At 44.9% G+C, this 12,598-nt stretch overlaps 2 protein-coding genes across 2 annotated transcripts; both read right to left on the bottom strand.

The window, feature by feature from the left end:
- Positions 1–5: 5 nt before the first annotated feature.
- Positions 6–1,595, bottom strand: LOC125554811 (photosynthetic NDH subunit of lumenal location 1, chloroplastic-like; the record flags this gene model as incomplete). Its single annotated transcript, XM_048718218.1, has 7 exons — positions 1,331–1,595; positions 1,153–1,249; positions 977–1,060; positions 758–831; positions 445–567; positions 287–358; positions 6–149 (listed from the first exon to the last, which is right to left on the bottom strand). Coding segments are annotated over exons 1-7 (627 nt in total), but the record flags the coding sequence as incomplete, so codon positions are not given.
- A 491-nt stretch (positions 1,596–2,086) lies between these two features.
- LOC125552113 (E3 ubiquitin-protein ligase CSU1) lies at positions 2,087–3,992 on the bottom strand. The gene is made up of 2 exons (XM_048715592.1): positions 3,579–3,992; positions 2,087–2,904 (listed from the first exon to the last, which is right to left on the bottom strand). The coding sequence occupies exons 1-2, from the start codon at positions 3,815–3,817 to the stop codon at positions 2,229–2,231; spliced, it is 915 nt and encodes a 304-aa protein (XP_048571549.1). The 5' UTR covers positions 3,818–3,992; the 3' UTR covers positions 2,087–2,228.
- Between the last annotated feature and the right edge of the window lie 8,606 nt (positions 3,993–12,598).

Genomic DNA, 12,598 nt, shown 5'->3' with positions numbered 1-12,598 from the left:
CGTGTCCACAGGAGGGGGAAACACATGACCAGAATCCCCATGAAACGTGTACCGTTCCCGATGGCGACCGTCGCAAACGCCGACACGCCGTAGCCCGGCGCCTCCAGATCGTACTCAAACGTCCAGTAGTTCCTGCCATCTACCGTACGCTGCCAATTTACAGCACAACAAAGTAACCGCTCATCTTTCCGATCTTTGCAGCGTAGCAGATCGGGAATTCTATGGCTGGTCGATGAGATTCGACAACTTAAAAATTGCAACGCAAGCAGTGGATGAAACGGCAAACCTCTTGCATTTCATAGATCGTTGGTATCTGGTTCGGAGCAGCGTACACTTCGGTTACCAAATTGAAGATCGCCTGAGGGAAGATGAAGCAGTGGTCAGAAGAAAGGGAAGACGAGATCTGGTCCAAAGTCCAGAAAATCCAGGCGGAAGGCTACCTACCTCATCCATTGGGCCTAGGTCACGAATGTCTGTTTTCTGAGTAGGAATGAAGGCCACACGGACAGACTGCAGCTGCACATTACGGTCCTTGAACGCTGAATCATGGCCCAAGAAGTCGAAATCCTGACATGAAGCACGCGGGGAAACAAAAGCGTTATGTGAATGAAATCCACAAGAGCCAATGACTCGAGAAAAAAATAATTATTTGGCATCTGAATTGTCCTTCTTGCACACTAATTTACTACTCACATATTGGATGTAATAAGATCTTATATATGAGACGGAGGGAGTACTAGTAAACATGACAAATTACCCTCCAATCAGCTGGGTAGAGGTACGAATATCCGTCGTTTGCATCGACGTAAGAGCGGTAATTCTTTGGTACTTCTGAAATCTAGGAACAACTCCAGTTAGCATTAGCTCACACAATCCTACTGTACATGGGGATGCTAATATTTAACAAGCTGATAACTTGCATAGTTGCATATCGCCTGCCATGGAGGTGAAACTGAACAATTAACAATGGGCATACCTTCAGCATCTGCAGAGCTGCTGTTTAACAGGACAGTGGATAATGCCCCAGCACCAAGCAGTGCCAATCTCCTTTTTGTGACCTCTATAGTAAGGTCAGGAAGGGAGATTCTATCAACAATTTTTCCTGTGCCAACCTTTAAAAACACATAGAGATGAACAGCACACGAGAATTACTCTTCTCATCCGAGGATGCTTCGCTCGAGCTCGCGTTCACCACCGAAGGGGGAGCCCCGTTCAGCCTGGCAGTGGCCGTGCAGTTCGGCGCAATCAACTGAAGACAACACCGGGTTCTGAGTCCAGGAACGAAATCAAGAGAAGGATGATAACAGGGTTCATTAAAGCACATACTTACCTGTTTGGATATCAAGCTCTGCAGGCTTGCCATTTCACCTTGAGTGGAGCTCTGATCCTAGCCTGCCCCAGGTTGGTTGGCTATCTGTTGCCGCTGGAGCTGGACTGTGGTCCGTAAGCTTCTCCATGTGTTGCGTGCGTGGGTGGAAGCCAAGGCTGCCAGGTCAGCGTTTCCATTATCCTTTTCAAAACCTTTTGTTTCTTTGTTTTGTGCTGGCCATCGGCTCACAAAAGGGGACCATTCATTCCCTTCTGATGGATAGTACTAGAAAAACAGCAAAATCGTCTTATATTTTGGGACGGAGGTTGTAGTTCATAACTTGGTCGGTTTTGGTTTGTTTCCTGTGGTGATTTTGTCGAGATATGTCTGACCTAACGCATTCTCCATTTCCTGTGGTTTAACTACATAGATGGAGACATAATCTGTAGAGATGCAAAAGTCATCTCACCACAGAATTTGCAGAAATGGAAAAGCCATCTCACTGCAAAGGGATATGCTACAGACTTATAGTACTGCTTACCACTAGGGACTCTTTGGATTGCAGATTTTTTTTATCCTTCCAGAAGTTCCAAAGAGGCCCTAAGTTCTGAATGTGGACAAAGCATGATGGTACAAGGAAAACGAATATCTGCTCTTACAGCAAGGTTTGCTCATGCAGAATCTCCAGTGTGACAACATATAAAACTAGTAAGACAGTCAAGCGCCAAAGAAATCCTTAGATACTGCATCAGAGCAAAACCACAAGCACGATATCACTTGGATGAAAAACCTGAGTATCGTTTGTTCCAGATCATACTTATCAAAAAGATATCAAAACATTTAAAAATTCCAGGTTACATATATTCGTGCCACAACGATAACTGACAGCATTATACAACAACAGTTACATAATTGAAGGCTATGCCTTAGGAGCAGGCTTCACCAATCCTAGCCCAGAACCACTCCCTAAATGCTTGAAGTTCTTTGCCTCTAGGTGGTCATCGTGTGCGGCGAAACCCGTTCCTCCTTTTTCTAAATTAATCAAATTCCTCTCTTTGCACGGTTTGCTGCACATTAAGCAGACCTTATCTGTTGCTATGAACTTGTCCGAGCACTTCTTGCAGAAGACATGGCCACAGGTGCTGATCGCCACCAGGGACATTGTGTTTGTGAGATTGGACTTGCAGCTGGGGCAGATGTAGCTTTTCTCCACTGACTTACTGCTCTTCTGACGAGCGTTCTCCTCGGTGAAAGAAATAGGGAAGAGTGATTTCAGCTTGAGCTTCTCCTGCCCCTCAGGACAGATTGTGTCAGTAGAAGGAGCATCTACCTTGACAGTGGCTTCGGGTGTAGCTGACGGAAGCCAGAACGCCTTCATGGTGCGTAGGGCTTCCTCTTCAAAGGAGGTAGTCTTCACACTGTTGGCTCCATGAAAACCATTCTTGTCTTGGGAACCGCTGCGATCATAGTACTGGGGGACTGCTCCATGATTCTGCTGATCAAAAGCATCCAACTCCTTGGATTTTTGCAGCACCAGCTTCTCCTCCTCCTCTTCCTTCTCTTGCTTTTTCTGGGAATCATGAGCTATAAGCTTGCTGGAAGAAGGAAAAACACTCAGAAATCCATACCTTTTATTTGGTTGAACAAGCAAGCAGATAACTTAAGGGCAAGTATAGCAATTTCGAATGTCCACTAAGAACAGGAATATAGATTCAAACTACTTCAGTGATCAATTGCTGAAATGTTGATGACAAATGGCATGGGGAAGTATCATAGTCTTATGGACACCGAAACTGTACTAATTTACTATATACTAGTAGAAATTCAATGATGAAGCAAGATCATTTTCTCTTGAAATTCAGGGATAACTACTATACTGTAGCTAGTACTAGCAACATAACACCACCGATCCAAACACTTCACCATGACAAATGCCCATCCCAGGATCGAATTTCAATTGCCGCCCCAAATTCTCATACATGGCGCGACCTCCAGTGCCACAAAACTAAAACACCGTGCTAAAAGAGTTCTCATAGTACCAAGGAAAATGGCAAGCTACGATAAGTCCAACAAGCCCTATCCATGAGGAACCCTACAATCCTAGGAGCAGGAATGCACATTTAAGCCCGCACCGCATCTGAGCACAATCATACCAATTCCACAATCCTCGCTAACAAATTGCAAATTCCCTGGAATTAACCAGTCCTTGGATGACCAAGCAAAGAAGGAATCAGGACCCAATAAAAAAAAAGGAACAACGAGCTGGTACCGCTTGATGTCCTTCTTCTGCGCGAGGAGGCACTCGAGGATGCACTCCTTGCAGAAGGTGTGGCCCTTGGGGCAGGCGAGCGGGTCGATGAGCGGCTTGAGGCAGAGGCAGCAGGCGTCGAAGGGCTTGATAGAGTCCTTGCCGAGCCGCTCCCGCTGGGTGCCGTACCCGAGCTTCCGCTTCTCCTCGTAGGTGAAGAAGGCGAGGTCGTTGTTGTTCTTCGAGTGCCGCTGCGGCATCTTCGCTGCGCTTCACCTTCGTCTGCCCCTTCCGGCCGGCGGGTGGGAGGCGCGGGCACGAGGAGGAAGGCGATGCGGCCCTGCTCTGGGGTGGGTTGCCGAAGTGTTAACCCTAGATTTGACGGGGAGGAGAAGTCGGCGAGGTGATGGTTTGATCGGGTGGAGTGGAGACGAAGGGCGGATCGGGCTGGGACTTGGGTAGTTGGGCTCGGTTCGGTTCCGTGTCTGGATCGGGCTGGGATTTGTGGGAGTCTCTCAGGGTTCTCTGACCGGCCCGTGTCATTTGACTTATGGGCCGGTGCGAGTTTCAGACTTTCCATTGCAAGTTCTTCCCCAAATATAAGGGATACAATCCTCATATATATATATATCCTCATATATATATATATATATATATATATGTATATGGATACTTTGGTTTTGTTTCCACCAACTTTTGCAATCGACTCTAAAAAAAACTTTTGCAATCAACAACGTGTTTGACCTGGAGTAGTAATTAAGAGGTACCCTGCAAAGTCATTTCAACCTCCTCTTGTAGTGATAAGTACCACAACCACTTGTCGTAACTATTGTGTTTTGATAGGATTTCTTTCAACATGGAGGGGCGATGGGTGGTTTGTTTGTGCATTTTCCATATATTTGATTTTTGATTTATTATCTCTCGAACCATGTGTCAAATCACAAAAAAAAAACCATGTTGCTTTTCTCACGTCGAGGTCCTTGAAACTAGATCCTATTGATATGTTTTGACAAACTTTTTCTAGTCAAAATTTGTGCTCCAAAACTGTACTAACCCCGACTTCATGACTGTACTAACCTCGTGCTTCGAAATGGTACTAAACCATCCTTCATTAAAAAAAAGACGGTTTGTACTTTCGTGCGAGAAGCATAGTTGTGCTTCATATGAAATCATACCTACGATTCACGCATAAGAGAAGCACGGTTTATGCTTTCACACGAGAAGCATAGCTGTTCTTCGCAAAATCACATCGTGCTTTCACACGAGAAGCATAGTTGTGCCTCCTGCGGAATCATACCTACGATTCATGTGGAAGCACACTTGTCTGTCGCTTTTCGCAGAAGCACGATTGTGTTTTCACGCACACGGAAGCACGCCCGTGCTTCACTTCTAGGGAAGCATAGAAGCACAATTGTGCTTTCACGCAGAAGCACAATTGTGCTTCACATGAAAACACATTTGTGCTTCACTTTTTGAGGAACAACTTCTACACTTTCACGCGGAAGCACAACTGTGCTTCATGCGATAACACACCAATATGGAGAACCACATTTGTGCTTTCACACAAGAAGCACAATTGTGCTTCACATTAAAACACAACTGTGCTTCATGCATAAGCACACCTGTGATCCATGCTCATAACAGAAAGAAATCAAAGAAACAAGGAAAACCCCCAAAAAAACAAAAATACCCCCCCCCCCAACATCTCGATGGGGGAAGCGTCCAGTGTGACACATGGCACGCCGGGACACACCACATGGCGCGTTGGGGTGCTCCTGCACCAGGAAAGGCGCCCCGCGAGGGGGAACCCCTCCAATTAGTTGCTCTGAGTTCTTTTTTTACACTTTAAACCCTCTTTTTATAGATTGGTGATAACAACATTATTGACAAGAAAGGAAATTAAGACCCTATTCAGAATTCCACCGGGTCCGCGAAATCTCAGGAGCTGTGGAGCCAGGAAATAGGTGCTCCACGATTTTCAACTGTAACTCCACCAGCTTTGGGAGTGGAGTTGTGGAGTGGAGGTACTCCGAACAAAGCCTAAACCCCGAGGGGCATCATCTAACCATACACTAGGATTCTCAAATCTAGCAAGATGAGCTAGTTCATGAGCTACGTCATTATCCTCTCTGGGATAGCATTGAAAGATTGATACGTCGCCGTCGTATCTATAAATTTTTTATTGTTTCATGACATTATTCTACAATTTTCATATACTTTTGGCAACATTTTGTATTATTTTTGGGACTAACATATTGATCCAGTGCCCAGTGCCAGTTCCTGTATGTTGCATGTTTTTTGTTTCACGGAATATCCATACCAAACGAAATCCAAACACGATAAAAATTTACGGAGATTTATTTTGAAATATATGTGATTTATGGGAAAAATAATCAATGTGAGACGATGCCCGAGGGGGCCACTGAAGGAAATATGCCCTAGAGGCAATAATAAAGTTGTTGTTTATATTTCCTTATATCATGATAAATGTTTATAATTCATGCTAGAATTGTATTAACCGGAAACTTAATACATGTGTGAATACATAGACAAACTGAATGTCACTAGTATGCCTCTACTTGACTAGCTCGTTAATCAAAGATGGTTAAGTTTCCTAGCCATGGACAAAGAGTTGTCATTTGATTAACGGGATCACATCATTAGAGAATGATGCGATTGAATTGACCCATCTGTTAGCTTAGCACGATGATCGTTTAGTTTGTTGCTATTGCTTTCTTCATAACTTATACATGTTCCTATGACTATGAAATTATGCAACTCCCGAATACCGGAGGAACACTTAGTGTGCTATCAAACGTCACAGCGTAACTGGGTGACTATAAAGATGCTCTACAGGTGTCTCCGATGGTGTTTGTTGAGTTGGCATAGATCGAGATTAGGATTTGTCACTCCATGTATCGGAGAGGTATCTCTGGGCCCTCTCGGTAATGCACATCACTATAAGCCTTGCAAGCAATGTGACTAATGAGTTAGTTACGTGATGTTGCATTACAAAACGAGTAAAGAGACTTGCCGATAACGAGATTGAACTAGGTATTGAGATACCAACGATCGAATCTCAGGCAAGTAACATATCGATGACAAAGGGAACAACGTATATTGTTATGCGGTTTGACCGATAAAGATCTCCGTAGAATATGTAGGAGCCAATATGAGCATCCAGGTTCCGCTATTGGTTATTAACCGGAGACGTGTCTCGGTCATGTCTACATAGTTCTCGAACCCATAGGGTCCGCACGTTTAACGTTCGATGACGATCTGTATTATGAGTTTATGTGTTTTGATGCACCGAAGGTTGTTTGGAGTCCCGGATGAGATCACAGACATGACGAGGAGTCTCGAAATGGTCGAAACATAAAGATTGATATATTGGAAGGTTATATTCGGACACCGGTAAGGTTCAGGGGGTCATCGGATAAATACCAGAGTACCGGGGAGTTACTGGAACCCCCCCGGGGGGGTCAATGGGCCTTCATGGGCCTTAGTGGAAATAGAGTGCAGCAAGGGAGCTGTGGGGCGCGCCCTCCTAGGCCCAAACCGAATTGGTTTAGGGCTTGGGGGCCGGCCCCCTCTTTCCTTCTCCCCTCCTCCTCATTCCTTCCCCTCCTAGTTGGACTAGGAAAGGGGAACCTACTCCTAGTACGAGTAGGATTCCCCCTTGGGGCGCACCCTGTCGTGGAAGTGTCACGACAGATGTCCTCGTAGAAGGACTTAGTTGTGGAGCCATTGCGACGAGGTTAGCTTAAAGGGGTTAAAACGGGACAAATGACACAGGGAGTTTATACTGGTTCGGCCCCTTGCGGTGAAGGTAAAGGCCTACTCCAGTTTGAGGTTGTATTGCTAGAGTTTCGATTACCAGGGAGCAAACACGCTTTGCCTGGCTTTTGACTTGTTGTTTCTTGCCCTAAGTCGCCGCTGGGTCGTCCCCTTATATACACGGGTTGACGCCCTGCGGCCTACAGAGTCCTGGCCGGCTCATACAAACATGTCCGGCTCAGTGACTTATCTTACATGCCTTACAACCCAAGTTTACATATACATGGCGGTTTATACTTACGGGCCTTAAGCCGCCTCCGGATTTGGGCCTTTTAACAAGCCTATCTATGAACCGCCATCTTTAGCATACTCTTGGGCTTCATTTAGATGAACCGCCATAAGGGATGACCCGACCCCTCTTGGGCGGGTCATATCTGATAGTCATATCCCCAACATTAGGCCCCAGGTTGATTTGAACTCGTTCATGTCAATCTTCAACACTTAGAAAAAATCCTTCTTCATCTTATTGTGAAACATTGTAACCCGCCATGACGTCATTTCCAGAAATTGCGATAACCCATCGTGACATCACCTGCAATTAATACACGGCCCAAATCTTAATTAAATATTTTTCTTTACCGATCCTCTGAAAATTGAGGCACCCACGTCGTCACATATCTGTTTTCTTGTCTCCTCGATTCTTGTGCATGCCATTTATCCTTCCGGCCTTATAAATAGAGCCACGAGCTCACTTCTCATTCTCTCCCTTTGCCTTTTCTCCTTCTTCTTCCTCCTCACGACGTCCCAGTGCACCCGAGCTCCGCCGCCGTCAACCTTCATCTCCTTCATCGACTCCGGCCGTTGCATCACCCTGAACGGATCAGAGCACCGCGGCGCCTCTCCGCTGTCTCGTCAGCACCAGTAAGTCTTCCCCTTCCTCGCCATAGATATGTCATTAGGGTTTCAGTGTTCATCGGTGTTCGTCACCGCCCTTCTTTTTTCTTGCTTAGATTCATGGCTTAGATCCGAAAAACCACATAAACCTTACGCGGTAACAATTTTTAGCACTTATTTTTGATATCGGACCATATCTTTCTTACAATAGATCTCATCTGAACGCCCCTGCTCTTCTGCTTCCGCCACTTTAGGTTTAGATTTTATTCCATTTTTCTGAATAGCCGCAGATCCAATCTTATATCCTTAATCTGTGAAACCTGTTTGTCTCGATACTTAGTAAAATTTTGCTCTTGTCAGATCCTGAAATACCAGTACGTGTCATGGCGGCTTACATGTCCGACTTATAATTACTCACATATCATTAGTCCTCACTTAAGCCGCCATTCTTGATATATATGCTGTAACTGTTCACCTGTGACTTCACCAATCTGATTTGAACCGGCCAAAATTTCCCTTTCTTTAGGTTTTCTCTCTTCACAATGCCGCCAAAGACATTCTATGCATGCAACTAGGTTCCCTCCATTGTCACTGAAGGCACGCTTAAAGACTTTGTCAAAATCGGATATTTGCCAGAAAAGAATGCCATGTACTATCGTGCCCCTGAACCGGGCAAAGAAAGACCTCAACCGAAGGAGGGCGGAGTCATTGTATTCACTGATCATATGAATCGAGGCTTCTCACCACCCGACTCTAAGTTTTTCCAAGATGTCCTGCACTTCTTCCAGCTCCATCCTCAAGACATTAGTCCCAACTCAGTGTCGAATATCTGCAACTTTCAAGTCTTGTGCGAAGTATACCTTCAAGAGGAGCCCAACGTTGAACTTTTCAGAGAATTATTTTATTCGAACCACCAGAATGAGTTCACGAACGACCCTAGCTTGGAACTTGGCGGAATTTCGATTCAATGCAGAAGAGACGCCATCTTCCCTTATGCATGCCTGCCTAGTCACCCCAAAGATTGGAATCAGACGTGGTTTTACTGCAAGGATACTTTTTCGCCTGACGAGAATCCATTGTCGGGTTATCGCGTTGAACGTCTTGACCCGAAGCATGATCTTCCGGGAAAGCTCTCAACCACCGAACATAGAAAACTTGCGCCTACCATAGCGAAAGTTAAAGCTCTGCTGGAAAACGGATTAACCGGCATTGACTTAGTTCGATGCTGGGTCACCTGGCGGATCATACCTTTGAGCCGTCAACCTGGCTTAATGTGTACATACACAGGCGGCATAAAGGATCCATTACGCCACAGCTCTTTGTGTCTGTCTGATGACGCCATTACTGAAATGACAAGAACTCTTTTGAATGAAGATTCCGAGGACTGCAGCAAAGTGGGTCTAAACCCTTTCTGCAAACTTAACCCGCCGCCAGATGTGAGTCTCTAACTTACTTTGCTTTCAACTCATCATTTGAATATCTTATTAACTTCAACTTTTGTTAATTTTCACAGGCTAAATCAGATTTTTGGAAGGCAAAATATGACCATGAAGATGCTAAAAAGGCCAGGGCTGCCAAGAAAGCCGCCAAGAAAAATCGCAAGAAAAGCAAGAAGAAGCCAAGTGCTTCCAGTATGTTTGAGCCGGACGACAGCTCTGAGTTGGAGGTAGCCCTTGACTCCCTTGGCTCCTTTTTCAATCATATTATTGACACTAACTATTATTGGGATGATACGGGGGCCAGCCAAGCCATGGAAGAAGAGGTAATGATTATTTCCTCCGACTCAGAGCCTTTGCCAAGACAGAAATTTCGACGGGTAATATGAAAAGTAAGATTTTCACACCCCTTAGCTCATTTGGATCCTCACTTTCTTTTGAAGCAACAACAGCCGGCGCCAGACTCGGAATAGCGGAGGTGAAGAATTGTCCTTCGGCTTACCGAACACTCCCACTCCTCGGAAATGGTGAAACGAGGTTCTTTTTTAACTTGCTCCTTTAACCCGCTGGTGGGTCTTATTGCCTATCACTTAACTCTGTTGAGGACTATTGACCAGGAAATTGCCTGTTCTTCCTCTGGCGACTTATCACAAACTGACTTGCCGGCTTTTAAAACTGCCCTTGGGTAATGGCAATTAATTTTACTCTGTAGCTCTTTACACTCTTACATTTATACCGACCTGTCATAACCCATGCAGTGGTCAAGCAAAAGCCTAATAAGAAGGTGAAGGTGACTAAGCCAACTGAGACACCTGAAGTTGCTGAGCCGTTGCAGCAAGTCCCTGTACCTGAAGCTTCTGACAAATGGCCAGAAGAACCTGCTACTGACACACTGCCTGAGATTCCCGACTTCTCCCATGATCATACATATGCCAATCATGTGTTCACTGAATCATCCGATCCACTTAAGCCGCCAGAAGAACATGGTGAAGATGTTATTATCCCTAGCACCAGCTTCAGAGAACCGGGACGTCCAACCGTCCTGGCCAAGCACTCCGCTAAAGATGAGTTCACTAAGAGGCGAAATATGAAATTTGACATTGTTGACAACTCTCAACTGACCGTCAATGAAGTATTGTCTGGTTATCTTAACCAAGTTCATTCTAGTCGGGACCTTGAGATTGATATGGTGAAACAGATGCACCAGAAATATGAGGTATGACTTCCGGCTTTTAAATAAGTTATGTACATCCTGCCAGCCCCCAAGTCTACTGGCTATGATAAGATTGAATAGGCTGTAGACTTGAAGAATTCATAAGCTTATGTCATAGACTCCCTCCAAGTCCGGTTTAAAATTAAACTGGATGTTGAAGCAGTTTAATTTTGCATATGTAGTCCCCAAGGGCCGGTTTAATCAGCATGAATAAGCCTGTCCTATTTATCATTGTGTAAGAAAGTAGAGCTTAACTGCATAGCCCCCATGAGTCGGCTGAGACTGTTTACAACATATCCGGCTCATCATTAATAAGTTTCAAGCAATATGCATTAGCCCCCAAGTGCCAAGTAGTGTTGCTTGCAAAGTGCTTGGCACTTTATTCATAAGAGCCGTTTCCTTGAAATATTGCTTTGACAGACATTAGCCCCCAAGTGCCAAGTGTTGTTGCTTGCAAAGGACTTGGGACTTATATTGTTGTAATCCACCATGAATGTATTTGACAAGTTATGCACTTTATGCAGGCTCCTACTACTGAACTGGAATCTCAATTAAATGATGCATAGACCTGGCTGGCGACTCAAGAAACCGAGACTCAAAAAGCTGAGTCAAAGTTCCAGTTTAGCGTGGCTGAGTCGGAAAAACTGAAGACCAATTTTGAGGTGGAGAAAAGGACTTGGGCTGAAGAAAAGACTGCCTTAATACAACGAGCTGGAAAAGCAGAGGCTGCTCTTGAAGAGGTAACCACCGAGCTCACCGGCTTAAAGCATCGTGTATCTTAGATGGTTTCAGCTATCTTTGGTGAGTCGCCTTGTTATTCATCCAAAGTGAATACTTGTCATAGTAATATAAACCGCCATTTAAACGATCTGTAATTTACTCAGGTCTCAGGAGCAGCAACCTTAACCAGGACATGCTTGTGAAGCTCAAGGCAGTCTATACTCTTGTGGAGCAGTTGTAAACCGGAGCTCAGCGTACATTGGCTACCATTTCTCCAACAAACCAAGGACCCAATCTGTTAAGTGATGTGTTAAATAAATTATCAATCCTGCCCACCAAAATTTAAGAGATAAAACGGTCTTGTGCGAGAGCCGGTGCTGTGACAACTTTGAGCCATGCTAAGGCATGGGTACCAGAGTTAGACCCGGCCGATGTAGCCAGTGGATATCCAAGTCTGAAGGAATATGGGACTTCTTTTGATCAACAAGACTTCGTCACTTGTGTTAAAGCAATTTGTTCTCATGCGACAGTCATTGCTGAAGAAACCAATCTCTCTAAATATCGGCTGGCTTACGATGCAGAGAACCAGAAGATGCATACTCCTGCGTAAAAAGTGATGGATTTGATTCCTCCAATTCATAAGCACACCTTCGCCCCTGAAATTGATCCGTCCAATCTTATTGATGATGAAGCTGAATTCTATGCCTTGCATGACTTTGATTGGTCAAAACCAAACTTCCAGATGGCGGAGGATGAAGAACCGGCAAGGGATGATCCAGAGCCAGGCCAAGAAGAATGAACTGCCGGGCGGTTGATACCTTTGATCTTTGAAAAACACTTGATCTCATTCGGCTCATGAAACCATGTAATAGGGTAGCAAAAACTTGAATCTGTTGTGCCATCATGCATGTTTCTGCCTTTTGCTTAATACTGCTGATCTGCCGGTTTAAAAACTCTTATGAGTATGATAGCCTTTGACTTATGCAGACCTGAATGATTAT

This window comes from Triticum urartu, chromosome 4, assembly GCF_003073215.2.
Source record: "Triticum urartu cultivar G1812 chromosome 4, Tu2.1, whole genome shotgun sequence".
NCBI lineage: Eukaryota > Viridiplantae > Streptophyta > Magnoliopsida > Poales > Poaceae > Triticum > Triticum urartu.
The sequence above is the reverse complement of the archived record's forward strand: the minus strand, read 5'-3'. Positions and strand labels throughout refer to the sequence as shown.

Excerpts from the sequence above, each read along its gene's own strand:
- LOC125552113 (XM_048715592.1), bottom strand. The coding sequence starts at position 3,817 with ATGCCGCAGCGGCACTCGAAGAACAACAACGACCTCGCCTTCTTCACC. Across the intron at positions 2,905-3,578 it reads CAGAAGAAGGACATCAAGCG|CAAGCTTATAGCTCATGATT; the intron begins GTACCAGCTCGT and ends TCCTTCTTCCAG.